At 32.4% G+C, this 17287-nt stretch overlaps 2 protein-coding genes across 2 annotated transcripts; both read left to right on the top strand.

The window, feature by feature from the left end:
- The first annotated feature begins 3165 nt into the window (after positions 1-3165).
- On the top strand, positions 3166-4375 carry LOC116023508 (esterase AGAP003155-like). The gene is made up of 6 exons (XM_031264514.1): positions 3166-3384; positions 3467-3565; positions 3640-3680; positions 3763-3893; positions 4065-4166; positions 4272-4375. The coding sequence occupies exons 1-6, from the start codon at positions 3166-3168 to the stop codon at positions 4373-4375; spliced, it is 696 nt and encodes a 231-aa protein (XP_031120374.1).
- A 5986-nt stretch (positions 4376-10361) lies between these two features.
- On the top strand, positions 10362-17260 carry LOC116022742. Its single transcript, XM_031263596.1, has 13 exons — positions 10362-10385; positions 10975-11411; positions 11692-11788; positions 12091-12195; positions 12274-12498; positions 12753-12871; positions 12953-13248; positions 14405-14531; positions 14574-14669; positions 15399-15507; positions 15585-16189; positions 16536-16700; positions 16800-17260. The coding sequence occupies exons 1-13, from the start codon at positions 10377-10379 to the stop codon at positions 16993-16995; spliced, it is 2586 nt and encodes an 861-aa protein (XP_031119456.1). The 5' UTR covers positions 10362-10376; the 3' UTR covers positions 16996-17260.
- The last annotated feature ends 27 nt before the right edge of the window (positions 17261-17287 follow it).

Here is a 17287-nt window from a genome sequence, read left to right as displayed (position 1 = left end):
ATATATATATATATATATATATATATATATATATATATATATATATATATATATATATATATATATATATATATATATATATATATATATATATATTCAAAATACGCAAGAATAAAATATTTTGAACCATAATTGAATTGCATGGTATAATAATAACTATAATTTTGTTTAATAATTATTACTTTCCGTGTTACTATTTTGTTAATATATGTACATAAATAAGGAATCCATACAGGAATGGAATTGAATAAAATATTTCATTAATTTCCGTCTATAATAAGGTATGGAATCATGTTTTGAATATTTTTTTAATTTTAACCATAAATAAGGAATGATATGGAAGGCTAGAATTTCCGATAAGGAATTTTAATATAATATTATGTTGACTAATTTCAAAACTTTTGGATTAAAATGAGCGGGAAAAGTTAGCACTTATGTTTTAATACTAGCTATGACACGCACGTTGCGCGATTAAACCAATGCCAATGCGTATTTTTAAATTAGTGTTCCTTAATTGGTTAAAGTAGTCATATAATAATGAGAGAAAAAAATGCTAAATTAATAAAAATTAAAGAAATAGTCTCGATGCTTATATATTTTAATAAAACATAACGAAATTGTAAATAGCTAAATTACAACTCAAGTAAGTAGAAACAAATAAAATCATTTACATGGGAGCAAATGGCGTGTCATCATTGTCACTTGTCTGGACACCGGTTCGACCATTTAAAATCCATATGTAATTGTATTTGTGATCAAGTACTTTATAGTTCGTCCGGACAGGTTTGACAATGACATTTGAGATGATGTACCATTTGTTGGTTTGTAAAGTGATATCATATATTCCAATGTCATTATAAAACACTATTGATTGAACCCGAGTACCTTGCATTTAGATATAGCATTTACACTGATGTTCATAATAATAATATTAGTAATAATGATAAAAATAAAATAAAATAATAATAATAATAATAAAAGGAGAAATTTTTTACTATTTACTTACTGTTTCATCCTCAAGTACGATGAGTATATACTTTTTCTCAGGTGTTCCAATAGCGGTTTTTGGTCCGTTTTTCTTAATGACACTAACTGTACAACTCCAGCCCACAATTTGTGTGTCAATATCAATTAACTTTCCTGCATTTGTCATGACTAATATCATTGCCATGCGAAATATGTTCATAAAGGATGTTATGAAATAATAAAATGGAAACCATAACATAAATTCAAAAACCATATATTAGGGAGTTAGGAGTAACTAAAATGTGTAGATTATAGATGAATATAATGAGAACCACAACATTACATACAATTATACAGATTAAAAAAAAAGATGTAATCATTATGAGTACAAATACAAATAATAGAATTAGCATGATAATATTTTGACAATCATACCTATAGAATGTCAAGTAGATGGCGTGTTGCAGAATATGTTAGGTTTAGTTTTGGGTGAATACCAATGAGAATGAGAGGGGTTTATATTCTGTTGTTTTGGGTAGAATAATGGCTTAGTTAGGAATCTATACAAAATTGTATTATAGAATCCTATTAAGATTTTAATATTCTAATTTTAAATTAGGAATCCTATTTGAACCTTAAAAAATAATAATAATAATAATAATAATAATAATAATAATAATAATAATAATAATAAGGGCAAAAAGGTCATTTTTATATCTTTTTTTCTTTCCATGCTATGTTGAATTGAAATTCATAGGAGAGCATGAATTCCAATTCAACAAATGGATGGAATTACACTTCCTTCTAACAAAACACTATAATTTGGGGCTCAAAGAATTTAAGAACGTAACGAAAATAAATATCTTTATTTGAAAAAAAAAATTAAGAACGTAACGGAAAGAAATATCTTTATTTGAAAAATAAAATTTAAGAACGTAACGGAAAGAAATATCTTTATTTAAAAAATAAAATTTAAGAACGTAACGGAAAGAAATATCTTTATTTGAAAAATAAAATTTAAGAATGTAACTAAAACAAATATCTTTATTTGTAAAACAAAATTTAAGAACGTAACGGAAAGAAATATCTTTATTTAAAATATAAAATTTAAGAACGTAACGGAAAGAAATATCTTTATTTGAAAAATAAAATTTAAGAACGTAACGGAAAGAAATATCTTTATTTGAAAAATAAAATTTAAGAACGTAACGGAAAGAAATATCTTTATTTAAAATATAAAATTTAAGAACGTAACGGAAAGAAATATCTTTATTTGAAAAATAAAATTTAAGAACGTAACGGAAAGAAATATCTTTATTTGAAAAATAAAATTTAAGAACGTAACGGAAAGAAATATCTTTATTTGAAAAATAAAATTTAAGAACGTAACTAAAACAAATATCTTTATTTGTAAAACAAAATTTAAGAACGTAATGGAAAGAAATATCTTTATTTAAAATATAAAATTTAAGAACGTAACGGAAAGAAATATCTTTATTTGAAAAATAAAATTTATGAACGTAATTAAAACAAATATCTTTATTTGTTGCATAATATGTTAGGTTTAGTTTTGCGTGAATACCAGTGAGAAAAAGAGAGCTTTATATACTGTTGTTTTGGGTTGAATAATGGTTTAGTTAGAAATCTATACAAAATTTTATTATAGAATCCTATTAAGACTTCAATACTCTAATTTTAAATTAGGAATCTATGCAGAATTGTATTATAGAATATTGCCAATTTGTTTGAAAACTGTAATAAAGAAACAAATCGCCTAAAGAATTTAATGTTAAACTTGCGTTATATTTAACGAAAAAAATTTTGTAAAATTATAAAATATTAGGATATATTAGGAATTTAATTGGAGGTTCTACAATACAAGAAGAACACAAAGTACAATATGTAATATGTTATAGCAGACTATTACACCAATATTTTTTTTTTAGTTCCAGTTAGGGTGTTATTTACTCTCATTATAAGTGTAGATATATATATATATATATACGTGGAATGACGGAAGAAGCGATGACGAAAGTGAAATCCTGTCGAGAATCCAGGTGATCGCTGAATGAGGCATGTGAGGCAGCCGAAAGCCGTTGAAAACATCGGCAACGCCTACGCATTCAAAAACTTGCATTTTTCTTGCTCTGATAACCCTGGAAATTTGTGTGTGCCTGCGAAAGAAGAAAACAGTGAAGCATGGGCAGTCTGAATGAGAAGAAACAAAGATTTCTTTGCCTTCATGGCTTCAGAACCAGCGCCGAGATTCTGAAGAAGCAGGTCGTCGGGAGATGGTCGTCATCAGTGGTGGAAAAATTGGATCTTGTGTTCGTAGATGCACCGTTTCCTTGCCAGGGCAAATCTGATGTGGAGGGCTTCTTTGATCCTCCTTATTATGAGTGGTTCCAGTTCAACAAGGTCCTTTTAATTTTTCTCTCCATCATGTTTTCAATTCCATTCCGATGCCAATTTCTCTTCTTTTTTTTTTTTTGAAATCCAGGAATTCACAGAGTATCAGAATTTTGACAACTGCCTTGCTTACATTGAAGATTGCATGATAAAATATGGACCTTTTGATGGTCTTCTTGGTTTCTCCCAGGTAATACTTTTCTCTCTACTCCTTCCACCCCTTTTTCTTGTGTTAATTCTTGTTGAATTTGAATTCGAAATCAGGGTGGAGTGTTGTCAGCAGCATTGCCTGGGTTACAAGAGAAGGTATACATTTCATTTCATTCCATTCTATAATTCTTTGAATTCCATGCTTGTGAATAAAATGGGATGATGATCTTCTTTGGTGGGAGTGTGTCTTGCAAATGTGCCCAAGGTTAGATATGTTATAATAATTGGAGGAGCAAAGCTAAAGAACCAAGCAATTGCAGAAAAGGCATACTCATTGCCTATTAAATGCCCCTCTGTTCATTTCATAGGTGACTCTTTTAAACTGAATTTCCATGCAATCTTCAGGACTTGAAGTTGAGAAATGTTTCAAGATTCAAGCTAAGTTTGTTTATAATGGCAATTGCTTGTATTTTTGTTACTTTGCATAAAACTAAAAGATCGATGGGGATAGATTTCTATTACTGGCTATAATGTTGCAGGAAAGGAGGACTTACTTAAGGAATATGGAAGTGAACTCGTGGAATCATTTGTGGATCCCCTGGTTATTCATCACCCTAAAGGTCACACGATACCACGATTTGGTAAGGATCTTAACATAGTATGGAGTAACGTCTAGTTTCCCACCTTTTCTTAATCTGCATAGACCACATCGTGTTTTTCACACTCTCTCTTTTATTCTGTGGCAGACGAGGAAAGTTTACAGCAGATGCTTTCATTCCTAGAAAGGATTCAAGGGGATATCAGTATGACAGAAGAAAAGCAAACAGAAATTGCGAAGAAAGATTCTTAGTATAATGATTGCTTATTATAACTGTAGATGTAGATATAGAAAAAAAGATAAATTCGTAAATGTATAGCGAAGTTGCTCGAGGCCGCTCCATATTTTGTCAAATTCCCCCTGCCAAACTGAAGTTGGAGGCAAAATTGGCACCACCTTTAATTTTCTGTCTAAAACTAGCTTAGCTATCCAAGAATGATGAGGAGTATCATAAATGGGTTCCAGCAATGCATGCAAGGGGTTGTGGAATTAGTTGCCATTGTGCGATTCCTACGATCCTCCAGATCTTCTTCCATCATAACCGAATCATATATGGTTCTGACATTACTAAACTTTATGTGATCATCTATGATCATCTCAATATCATCTCAACACAATATATTCCTTCATACACTTTTATGCATCTCTATTTAATGCAAGTCTATCTCTGCTCACACTAGATGATTGGTTGACAGAGAATTGTTGTGTAAACCTTACCTGCTCAGTAGCTTGAAAGGCTTCTAAGGTAGTGGTCTTATCCGCAATGCAGTTTCCGGTTTTTTTTTTTTTTGTTTTTCTTGTCTTGTAACCTCATTCAGTTGCTCTAGTCTTGTGTGTTCTTGTAATTTTACCAACAATTTAGACGCGTTTCTTTTGAACACACCTTCATAGCAAATACCGAATCTACAAAAACTATTCCTGACCTTTCAAGGCTGTAACCTTTGAATGGGAACAACTACAAAAGTTGCTCCCAACGGATTATTCAACTCTTTTTTGAACAAATAGATGTTGACTTTAATTTGTTCTCTTCCAAGACCCCCCCAAACAGCTAGTCGAAAACTCACCAGTTCAATCCCAACCCACTGAAACCTCAAATATTGTCTATGAGTCTGTCATTGAACCCACCGCTGAGCAGATAGACTTTCAAGAATTTTCAATAAAATATGAGAAGGCTAATAAAACTACTAGGGGACACATTCTTACTCATTTAGATGACGCGGAGAAGAAAATGTTTTCCTCAAATGAAATTCAAGCAAGATCTTGGCATTAAATAATGTTAAATCAAAACTCACCTAATATCTAGAGGTTATAAAGTCCTAAACTTTGAAATATATGTGTTTATTGGTATTTGATAATGCGTCATGTGTAATTGAGTTATTGTAGTAGTATATAGGGTAGCGCATACAATGAGATTATGATGTAGGAAGTTGTGGATTTGTCTCGTTGTGTTCATATATATGACTCAGATCTTAGTTGTACTATAAACTCTTGATTTTGCAATCGCCTATTGATATTTGACAGTGATAGTTTTCCCCCTACATGTTTCATGTGTTGAGAGATGTCTGTCGTACATTCTCATTAGAAAGTATTGAACAAAATATTAATATTTATTATATTTGTAGAATGTTAAGGATTAGTACATTTTGTTCTAATTTCATAATTTCTTTACTTGATAGTAACAACAATACATTTGCATGTAGTCTGAATACTGATGCTGCAATATGTCCAGTTTCATCAATAGTTTCTACATATATTCATTTTGCAAATGTTTATTTTGAAATTCATATTTTTTGAATTAGTATGAACGAATGTAGTACTTGATTTTGTGTGTGCATGTGTGTGTGTGTGTGTTTTTTTTTTTTTTTTTTTTGTTGATTTAATACTAATCTTGGAGTACCCACTGCTGCCTTTTCATCACAATGCATGCAGTTAAATAGTTTGTCTCTTTGTGCATAAACATTTTTAAACAGTGGCAACATCCTATATACCAATTATTTTTGTTGTCAAGATCGATGTTGATTTTGTCTTTAATCCAAACAGGTTGATTGTAGAAAATGTAATGAATTGTAAATTTATATTAGTTTTAAATATTTAAAGAATGCACAATAAGTATTTTACATACAAGATTAATGAATGCTGTAACGGCAACTATTTTCTCAAAATTCTTCTTTTTATGAATTTGAAAGATGGATTCCAACAATGTTGTAATCTCAGTATCTTTTTAATGCATCAAGTGTGTCAGTGTGTCACAATATTCCATTGCCTTACATTGACATTTTTAATAATGAGTTTTAAATCAATATATTGGGTTATTGGATGTCTTTCTTTGTTAACAAATCTTTCCTAAGTAATTAATATGATTGACTTCAAAATGTTTATTCTTTTTACTTTTTTTTTCCATATTATTAACATAATACTTGGTAAATAAATATATAACGTTATTTTTTTTATTATAACTTTGATACGTAGTATTTAATTACAAGATAGTGTAAAAAGAAAACGATGGACAATGTAGTTAATATAATTAATTAATAAATTTGAAGGTAAAAATCTTTGCATTGTAGAAAATATAGACAATATAACTAATGAAATTATATCTCTTTTTAAAAATTTTATAATGAATATTTGTTTTTTGAATAAAGGCATTGTAGGCATCGAATTATAAATTAAAGAAATGCATGTATATTATTTTTTTGTTGTAACTACTAACTTATTATTTTGATTTAATAAGAGTAATAGAGTGTATGTGGTACCTTCTTTTTTTTTTTTTTTTTTTTTTTTTTTTTTTTTTTTAAACAGTGTATGTGGTACTTAATTTTGAATAATATACTCTAACATATGAAATTATGCATTAATTGGAATGAGGTTCGAACCTAATACCTTATTTATAGAAATTAATGGGTAAGTTAAAAGTTAACGAATGTTAACGGAAAATAGAATATTTAACGAAAAATTTAAAGGATAATCATATAATCAAGGATAAATTAGGAAATCTCAAAGAAAAAAAAATATAAATCTAAACAATTTGAACCATCAATTTGATTTAATAATTTGATCGTCATTTTTCTACTCATTATAATCCTAACTTTTTTTTGCTCTTATTAGTATAGTAGATATTAGTATAGTATATAACTTTCTTTGACTCTTTATTAGTATAGTAGATATATATATGGACATGATTATTAAATAGTGAGACATAATCTCAACCATCCATCAAGGTTCATCAATAGTTGTGAGTTTTAGTAAAAAAATACAGATTCAATTTTATAATTAATGAAAATTTTTAAAACAGAGGTTCATTATTTTTTAAAAAACAATCATGATTTTTTTACAAGATAGTGGTGTTCATTTTATAATTATTGTAAATTTATTAAAAATTTATTAGTAATAAAATCCTAGTATTTAATTATAATAATAGTTTATAGTTAATATTAAATTATATATATATATATATATATATATTATTTTAAACCTAATATATTTTTATATTTAAAATATAACTCTAACAATGTATAGGAGTATGAATTAACAGACCGTAACCCCTAAAATCTCAAATTTTAATTGGTAAATATGGAGTAATTAAATCCCTTGCGAAGTTGCGGCTGCGAGTCCTGCAACTCTTGTCCGAGACTAGCGACGAAAACCACCGGCAAGGCGGAAGGACCGACTGCCCAGCCCTAATTCCCTAATGCTCCTTATTCTAAGCTTCTCCGCTTCTCTCAGCGATCAGAATAGCGTCAACAGACAACAGCGACCTTGACTGGCGACGGGCGGCAGGCACGACAACCACCGGCAAGGCGGCGACACACCGGCAGTGAGTCAGTGACAGGTATGTCTTGATTTTCTCCTAGTGGTGTAGTTCGGTAGGCACTATACAGCAACACAGGGTAGGTAGCCAGTGTAGCAGGTCGGCAGGTCGCTACCCGGTTGCGGCTGGTGCTGCGGGTTCCGGCCTACGGCTGCGATGAAACGTTGGTTCTTGTTGTTATTATAATATACAAATATTCAATTTTAGATGTTACTATGTTTTTATGAATTGCTATAATATTCATAACTTCACAAGTGTTGGTTCTCAGTTTCTTACTGTTTATTAGGCGTTGGTTCTTACTGTTATAATATTAAATGTAGCGTGATTCTTACTGTTATAGTGTTAAAATATTCAAATATTCAATGTTCGATGTTAGTATGTTACCTTGTTTATGAATTTTTGTATTATGGACTTATGGTTTTGTGGTTATTAAACATGTTTTGGATTTTTGTATTATGGACTTGTGGTTTTCTGGTTATTAAACTTGTGTTGTATTATTATGGACGTGTGATTTTGTGGTTATTAAACTTGTGTTATTGGATTTTGTATTATGAACTTCTGGTTATTAAACTTGTATTCTTGTGTTTTATAGTATGAAGTATGAGTATAGTTTTGTGGTTATTGATTGATTGTAACTTTGTAATGTGATTAATGGATTTCTGGCAGGGGCGGAGCCACCCCTTGGCTTAGGGGGGCCTTGGCCCCCCCCCACCCCCACCTCATTTTTTAGTAGGTATATATGTATATATTATTATAATATAAAAATTTTACAATACTTTTGGCCCCTCCTATTGTTTTTAAAAATCTATTATGTAGATATCAAATGAACTTAAAATACATATATATTAAAGCCTAAATTCATTAAATAAAAATAAATCAGTCAAATAATCAAATTAACAATTTTTCTTTATTAATTAGCTTGTTTCTTTTGTTAAGATTTTAACCATGGAAGACATTAAATATTTAATTTAACTTCATTACTCTCTAACTTTTTTAGGTATATTTTAATTTTATTGGTTGATTAATTAATTGATAATCTTTTATGTGTTTTTATTATTTATTTACAATTTTAGGATGTAAATTTGCTAGGTTAAATTATTAGTTTTGAAATTTACAAAAATTAATAATGATTCTTTATTTCAAAATATTGATTTTCATCTTCATCCCTTAAACTTTGAAATATATATATTTAATTAATCAATGGAACGAATATCAATTTATTATAAAAAAGTTATTAGTTGACCAAACAATTGACAACTTTTTATTTGATAAAAGAGTGACGATGCATATTTAAATAAATGTAAATATTTTTTTAGAGAAAATTACATTTTCCGTCCTTAAGTTGGTGGTGCTCACTTTTCGTCCCTAAACTATAATTGGTGTCACAAATTTCGTCCTTTTAATAATATGTTGTACTCACCCTTCGGTCTTAAGCTATACTAACATTACAAATTTCTCCCCTAATGTCGTAGGGACGAAAAGTGAGCACAACCAACAATTAGAAACGTATTCTACAGTTACCCGGCCTATAACTCAGGGAGTTAGGGATGAAAAGTGTAATTTTCTTATTTTTTACCATTGTATATATTTTGTGTTATGTGAAAAATTTGAAAGTAATGTTTGATAACCTTAATGATTATACTCATATAATTATATATTCATATATTATACTATTGCACATAGTATAATTAAAAATAATTATCAATAGTAATCTATACAATCATGTATGGTGTATATAACGATATTGTATGATTGATAATGCGACTAAATTTGGCCCCCCCAACCCAAACATCCTGGCTCCGCCCCTGATTTCTGGTGATATACTCATATATTAGTTTTGTATTATTCTATTAGGTCGGTTTTAATTTATTTTTTTTTACAAATACATATGCCTTAAAAAGGCTTAAAGCCTATAACTTATAGGCCTTAAATAGCCGTAGGACTTACTTTGAAGCTTTTTTAATGGCCTACATATTAAATAGACTTTTAAAAATACTAGGTTTCAAAAAAAAAAAAAAAGACTTTTAAAAATACTTCAGGCCAGGTCAATCGTAGGCTTGGGCTTGAGCATAACAAAAAGCGGCACTGGTCTTGGTCTTGGCTCAGGCCATAGATTTCTATAGCAGGCCCAGGTCTAATTTGCTCGGCCAGATCTATTTCCATCCCTAGTTTTAATGAAAGATTTGAAAATTTTTCTGTATCCCCCTCTCATTTGAGATTTAATGCTTATGCGGTATTACTTACAACTTCCTTCAATTGTTTCATTACTTAACCATGTTTTATTTTTATTTACTTTATCTTCTTAAATTAGCAGGTCTCTAAAGGTGGATATATATTGGAGTTGTACCTGGTATTTTCTCAAAAACAGGCTTGAATTCCATATGGTGATAATTTTGACGCCAATGCTACTGATGTGTGGCTAGTGTTATAATATTCAAATATTCAATGTTCGATGTTAGTATGTTATCTTGTTTATGCATTTTTGTATTATGGACTTATGGTTTTTAAAAAGACTTCAGGTCAGGCTAGGCCGGCTTTAGATTTACATAGCAAGCCCAGGCCTAATTTTCTAAAGCCCGGCTCGGCCTAGCCTATTTCCACCCCTATGTGTCGTTGTCTTAATTTGCTATCTTTGTATTACCTAACCTGTTGGTGTTGCTGCTATAGTTTCTGCAATTTTACTGCTCTGAAGCTAGTAGCTATAAGGTTGCTAAATGGTCAATGGTGTTTAATTTTATGCTGCTACTATTTGTTTGAGTTTATTGTTAACGATGATAGGAAATGCTACGTGCTTATTGTTGCAATATATGAGCCACCAGTTGTATTCATATTCATTTTTGTTAGTTTATCTCATTGGTTTTGACATGATCTTGTGAAGTGAATGAAAATAGAAAGTGCAATTGATAAGTTCCATCATTGAGAAGCTTAGTGCTGTTAATGATAGAATTTTCCTAGGATAAGAAAGATTGATTAGATTATCACTGTTATTTTTACTGTTAGTATTAATTTTAATTTTATTTTTTATTCCTTCTTTTTGCTGAAGATGACACCAGATAGAAGTAGACCTCAAACTGCGGTAGCACCACCTCGAACCATTAATGTGCAGAAATTTGCTGAATCTCGAGCATCTGAACTTGAGAGTCTTCACTCAATTATCAAGAACTGCTTAAACAATGATTTTCGGTCACAAAGAAGCAAGAGGAGAAGGACAACTGGGCATGACAATCGAGTAACAAAAAACAGACATAGAAAGAAGCGGAAGGTAGGAAACAATGATGTGGACAAGACTGACAGTTTGGAGAATGATAAGGAGGCTCCCCGCCGTGTTCGTAGGAGAACTGAACTTAGGATGAATCCCAGTAGTGGGTTTTTGACTTCAGGAGATGGGACAAAAAGACTTAGAACACATATATGGCATGCAAAGCGTTTCACAATGGCAAAACTTTGGGGGTTTTACCTTCCCCTTGGTCTACAAGGCAGGTATACCACAATGCAAACACTTGAATAAAGAAAAGATAAAAGTAACATTCTTGAACACAATATCTTTAACTTAGGATATCTGGGCAAGCTTTCCAAGCATATCCCACTTATATGGTTATATCATTATTGACACTGCCATTTGTTCCAGGAGTGACAAATTAATAAAAGTTTAAGTTGCTAAGGTTGCATTATTATCTTTGAAGTGTCTTAAGTTGTCTAAGGAAAGAAAATCTGTGTTGTCATTTTTTCCATTAATTTTCAATATGTATAAATGATGCAGAGGAAGAGGCTCAAGGGCACTTTTGAAGAAACTGAAAGACAGTGTGCTTGTGCACGATGCAAGCTATTCTAGTGCCATACAGTTGGAGGGTCCAGAGGTAGGCATTCCATTGCTTTTATGTTACTTATATTGGTGTGAGTTTACCCTGTCGTGTTGTTTGTTTGGTGCTGCTGAAGGATGCTTTGTAATACCAATAGGTTTTAGTAGTTCATGGAGGTTGTTTCTGTAATTAATCTTTAGAATCAATATTAGGTTTAAAAATGTTGCAATACATTCATCATCTTGGTCCAGCGATTTGTAAGGAAAAATAAAGAAAAACAAATAATGATACTCTGCTCACAGACATTACTCTACTTGTTGAAATTACTAGTCTATTAACCATACTATATATGCTTTCAGGATATGTTGATGTCAATCCTAGACAACATGATTGTTCCTTCACCATCACAGTGTGAAAATGCTTCCCAGGACATACTCTCAGGTGCTATCTGTGGTAATGCTATGGTAGGTTGCCTATGTTCATGATTTTACCCCCAGGAAATTATTTTTTATGATAATCGATAATTGTGTGTACTTTTGCAGCTTCATCATTATGGAGTATCATTCTCTTCTGCCATCGCCCCTGTTACCTATATGTGGCAACCTCGGAACGTCCATGGGCTCAATGTTAAGGTCTCTAATGTAGATGAATGTGAGAGGCAAAACAGAGTTGATGACTTTGCTTCCTCTCGGCGGCTATGGATTTTCATACATGCTTCAGCTCATAAAGAAGGGTTTGAGGCTTTACAGTCTGCCTGTATACAACAGGTAAGCTACTGAACTCTATCTTCTAAACTATTACTCTAGGTTTTTGTATGTGTAATAATTGCTTCGTCAGATATTGCAATTTCTTAAATGGTTATAACTGATATTCTCCATTCCTATGTCACTTAAAAAAAGTTTGGATCAGTATACCAGTAATTTTTTTTATCTGTTCTAATATTTAAGATAATTTATATTTTATGGTAGCTTATTTTGTTTGTGCAGTATAGATAACTAGTTCTATTGTTCTTAACCATCAGATGAATGCCAGCACGTGCACAGTTAGTTGCATCTCCCTTGATGATCGGGTTGCAAAATTAGAAGTGATAGGATCTAGGACACTTCAGGTCCTTAAAAAGACATTACATCCTGCTACCTGGTGAGATAATTATTGACTTTGAACTTCTACTTCAGCTAAATGACTAGATCAAAATGCTGAGTGGTATCCTTGCCTATGCAGCAGTGCAGAAAAATCTTCCCTGCTCAAGAAGTGTTCTGCCACTGGCTGTGACAGAGGAAGTCAATTCGTGAAAATATTTGAGGAAGATCAAATTCCTTCTTTTGGAGTTGTTTCCCTTACCGTTTTTGATCCTCGTGCTTTTACCAAGGAAGGTATTGCTAATGCTCCAGATATAAATGCTCTAGGAATGCAAGCTTATAAAGAACATGAAATAAAAGGACATGGTGGTTTGGTGGAAAATCCTAAAGAGGAATGCAATTTACTTTCACGTCAATGCTTAGAATTTGAAGAAAGTTGTGACTCATCTGAGTGCATGGATTTGTGGCATGTTGACAAAGAATTAAGNGTAATGCTATGGTAGGTTGCCTATGTTCATGATTTTACCCCCAGGAAATTATTTTTTATGATAATCGATAATTGTGTGTACTTTTGCAGCTTCATCATTATGGAGTATCATTCTCTTCTGCCATCGCCCCTGTTACCTATATGTGGCAACCTCGGAACGTCCATGGGCTCAATGTTAAGGTCTCTAATGTAGATGAATGTGAGAGGCAAAACAGAGTTGATGACTTTGCTTCCTCTCGGCGGCTATGGATTTTCATACATGCTTCAGCTCATAAAGAAGGGTTTGAGGCTTTACAGTCTGCCTGTATACAACAGGTAAGCTACTGAACTCTATCTTCTAAACTATTACTCTAGGTTTTTGTATGTGTAATAATTGCTTCGTCAGATATTGCAATTTCTTAAATGGTTATAACTGATATTCTCCATTCCTATGTCACTTAAAAAAAGTTTGGATCAGTATACCAGTAATTTTTTTTATCTGTTCTAATATTTAAGATAATTTATATTTTATGGTAGCTTATTTTGTTTGTGCAGTATAGATAACTAGTTCTATTGTTCTTAACCATCAGATGAATGCCAGCACGTGCACAGTTAGTTGCATCTCCCTTGATGATCGGGTTGCAAAATTAGAAGTGATAGGATCTAGGACACTTCAGGTCCTTAAAAAGACATTACATCCTGCTACCTGGTGAGATAATTATTGACTTTGAACTTCTACTTCAGCTAAATGACTAGATCAAAATGCTGAGTGGTATCCTTGCCTATGCAGCAGTGCAGAAAAATCTTCCCTGCTCAAGAAGTGTTCTGCCACTGGCTGTGACAGAGGAAGTCAATTCGTGAAAATATTTGAGGAAGATCAAATTCCTTCTTTTGGAGTTGTTTCCCTTACCGTTTTTGATCCTCGTGCTTTTACCAAGGAAGGTATTGCTAATGCTCCAGATATAAATGCTCTAGGAATGCAAGCTTATAAAGAACATGAAATAAAAGGACATGGTGGTTTGGTGGAAAATCCTAAAGAGGAATGCAATTTACTTTCACGTCAATGCTTAGAATTTGAAGAAAGTTGTGACTCATCTGAGTGCATGGATTTGTGGCATGTTGACAAAGGTGACTCATCTGAGTGCATGGATTTGTGGCATGTTGACAAAGAATTAAGTCCTCCTGTAGAGGAAAGTGTTCTTTGCATGGAGAGACACAATCAGCGAATTGAGTTGTTCCGGATTGGTGATAGAATTTCTGGGGCATCAAATACTCCAAATAATATGCAGTTTCCAATTTCTGGGGCATCAAATACTCCAAATAATATGCAGTTTCCAAGATCATGTCCACTTCTGCTAATAAAAAATTACGGGCAGAAATCTTCTATCAGAAGGTGAATTTCCTTTAATTGGTGATCGAGTATAAGGCCTTCACCATCAATGGATTTTACACGAAATTTAAGAAAAAAGTGATGAAGTGGATGAGAGATAAAGATGAGAGAGATTAAAATTTTATCTCCTGCAAGAATGGAGATTTTACAGGCTTTATGGGCCCCACCATCATTTATGGGAGTTGCGCCTCACATGCGTGAGGCGCAACTCCCGCGCCCACTGGGCGCGTAATAAATGTTTTTTTTTATTTCTTTTAGTCAGCATTTGTTTTGTATTTTATTTTTCTTTTATTTTTTTTCTTCCACCTCATTTTCTCTTTCCTAATCACACTTACAAAATCTCCTCAGAAACTACACCAAAATTCTAACTATTGGTGAAGGCCTAATACTATGATAGGCAGTATGCAATATGCAATTATGCACAACACATCTTTTAGTTTGATGCAAGTGTTTGCATTCATGTTTGCACACTTTTAATTGTTCTCATATGATGCTGGATGCTGTTACTCTTAATATTTATCTTCAAGTTTCTGTTCAACTAATTTCTCAGTTGTGAATTTAATTCTCAACAAATTACAAATGGTGTTTGTGATCCTTTTTTGGGTTCTTAGCTGATTGATTTTGATTGTGATTTAAATCATAATTTACCAAAGAACTTGAAAAGATTGTTAATCATTTTTCTTTAAAGTTCGAACTGTTCAAATACCTAATAGTCCTTAAAAATTCTCGTAGGTGGTCTATCCTTCTCCCACTAAGTTGGGTCAAGGTCTTTTGGATTAGTCTCATCACCAATGGTGCTCATGCAATTGGTCTCAGAGAGAAGCAATGGATTGCATGTGAAGTAAGTACACAATTTCCTTTGCCAATGATTTTACAAGGTCTTCTGATATTCTTTTTAATTCCTCTTTCCCTTTGCAGGCTGAGTTGCCATACTTTCCTTCCGACTTTCCTGACTGCAATTCATATTCCTGTTTTATGAAAATGGAAGCAGCTGCTGCTGATGAAAAGGTGGAGAGAAATCCTCCTTCCATGAGACCCTTTGGAGTTCCAATTCTACCTCCTTGGAACAGTGTCCACCTTGCTCTGGACAAAAGATCATTTGTGGAAAGAAATTATCAAGTGCAATGTAAAGACTTCAGTACAAAAGAAAGGACAAAAAACAGCTTAGTGGATTACAGTGATTGTAGAACATGCAGCCCAGATGCAGATGATCATTGTCATATTCCGTTTGTGGGGTTTATAGCAAGGACATCCTACATTTTGAGTCAGTTTTTGGATAAAATCAATGGAAGTCATTTGCTTTTGTTTCCTAAATTTCCAAATAGGAAGGAGGGTATTTCTAACTTCATTAAAGATGAAAAAATGGTGAATGAGCACTCAGATAAGGTCATCTATCGTGTAAATTATGGACCAAAATTGTGTTTCGTAAGAGTATTGTTGCGTGCCTACAGCAAAGGTTTTTTTGAAGGAGGAGCAGTGGTTTGTGCACCTCATGTTGATGATATATTGTTGTGGACACAGAGGTAATTACTTTTTGGCTTTTTTTAGATGGCTCTCATTAGTAATCATTTTAAATTTTGCATTGTTCTTTGCTTTAACCAGTAAAAATGTTTTCAACTAACCGGAGGGGCACATAAAATGAAATTCAATTCCATTTCCCTAAGTGAGATAATTGACATTGAAAGTGATCCTAGAAATATGTTGATACATAACAGTGTACTCCATGAATATGGGTGTGATATATGATCTTCAGTTGCATTTGAAATATCTTTGCTCTGTTTATAAGAATGTGCCATGTGCCTCATTTTTTTCATGGATTTATACATATTTGAATATTTTTAAGCTTAGTGGACCTTGTGTGGAATGCAGATCCGAAAATTCTGACAGAGAACTTCAAATAACTGAATCTTCGGTGAGATCATACTTTGTGCAGCAAGATGGAAAATGGGAATGTCAACTCCCTACCGACCCTTCATCCAGAGACTCTTATAGGCTGCCAATTGGTTTTGTTACAACGGGATTTGTACAAGGAAGGTCAGTAATATGTTATTCATAAAGGAATTTTTCTGTCGTTTTTCATAGCAACTTGCCAAGCATTTATGTTGTATTGATTCGGATATCATCTTCCTGCAGCAAAAAACCTGTTGCACTGGCGCTTTGTGAGGCAATCAATCTTGCTTGTCTTAGAGAGGATCAATGGAGGGTTCCATCCATTAAGCGGAGGAAGGAAATCTATGTACTGGTTAGGAATTTGAGGTCCACTGCATATAGACTTGCCATGGCTAATATAATCTTGGAACAAAGAGAAGAAGATATTGAGTACATGTAATAGTGTTTCTTGAGGCGGGACAGTTTTGGGTAAGGAAACTAAATTAAATCAACGATTATAGAAGGGGGAGTGGAAAACCACTCAACCTGATCAGTCATCAGTCATAGAAACAGCTTCGCGTGCTAGCACGCTAATGAAGTGAAGGGAGAGTTGAAAATTTTTGTTTGTAAAAATCTTATTTTTTGATTGTAGTGTTGAATTGGTGTTTCCATTGTTTATTTGTCAAGTGATCATATAATGGAGGTGAAATTGCTGCTTTTTGTCATTCTGGTGGAAGTTAATTACATTGAAT

Source organism: Ipomoea triloba, chromosome 6 (genome assembly GCF_003576645.1).
Source record: "Ipomoea triloba cultivar NCNSP0323 chromosome 6, ASM357664v1".
Taxonomy (NCBI): Eukaryota; Viridiplantae; Streptophyta; class Magnoliopsida; order Solanales; family Convolvulaceae; genus Ipomoea; species Ipomoea triloba.
Note: the sequence above shows the minus strand (reverse complement) of the source record. Positions and strands in the feature narration are given on the sequence as shown.

Coding starts and splice junctions, on each gene's coding strand:
- LOC116023508 (XM_031264514.1), top strand. CDS start 3,166: ATGGGCAGTCTGAATGAGAAGAAACAAAGATTTCTTTGCCTTCATGGC. Junction 3,385..3,466: donor AGTGGTTCCAGTTCAACAAG/GTCCTTTTAATT, acceptor TTTGAAATCCAG/GAATTCACAGAGTATCAGAA. Junction 3,894..4,064: donor CCCCTCTGTTCATTTCATAG/GTGACTCTTTTA, acceptor ATAATGTTGCAG/GAAAGGAGGACTTACTTAAG.
- LOC116022742 (XM_031263596.1), top strand. Junction 12,196..12,273: donor CTATCTGTGGTAATGCTATG/GTAGGTTGCCTA, acceptor GTACTTTTGCAG/CTTCATCATTATGGAGTATC. Junction 12,872..12,952: donor ACATTACATCCTGCTACCTG/GTGAGATAATTA, acceptor TTGCCTATGCAG/CAGTGCAGAAAAATCTTCCC.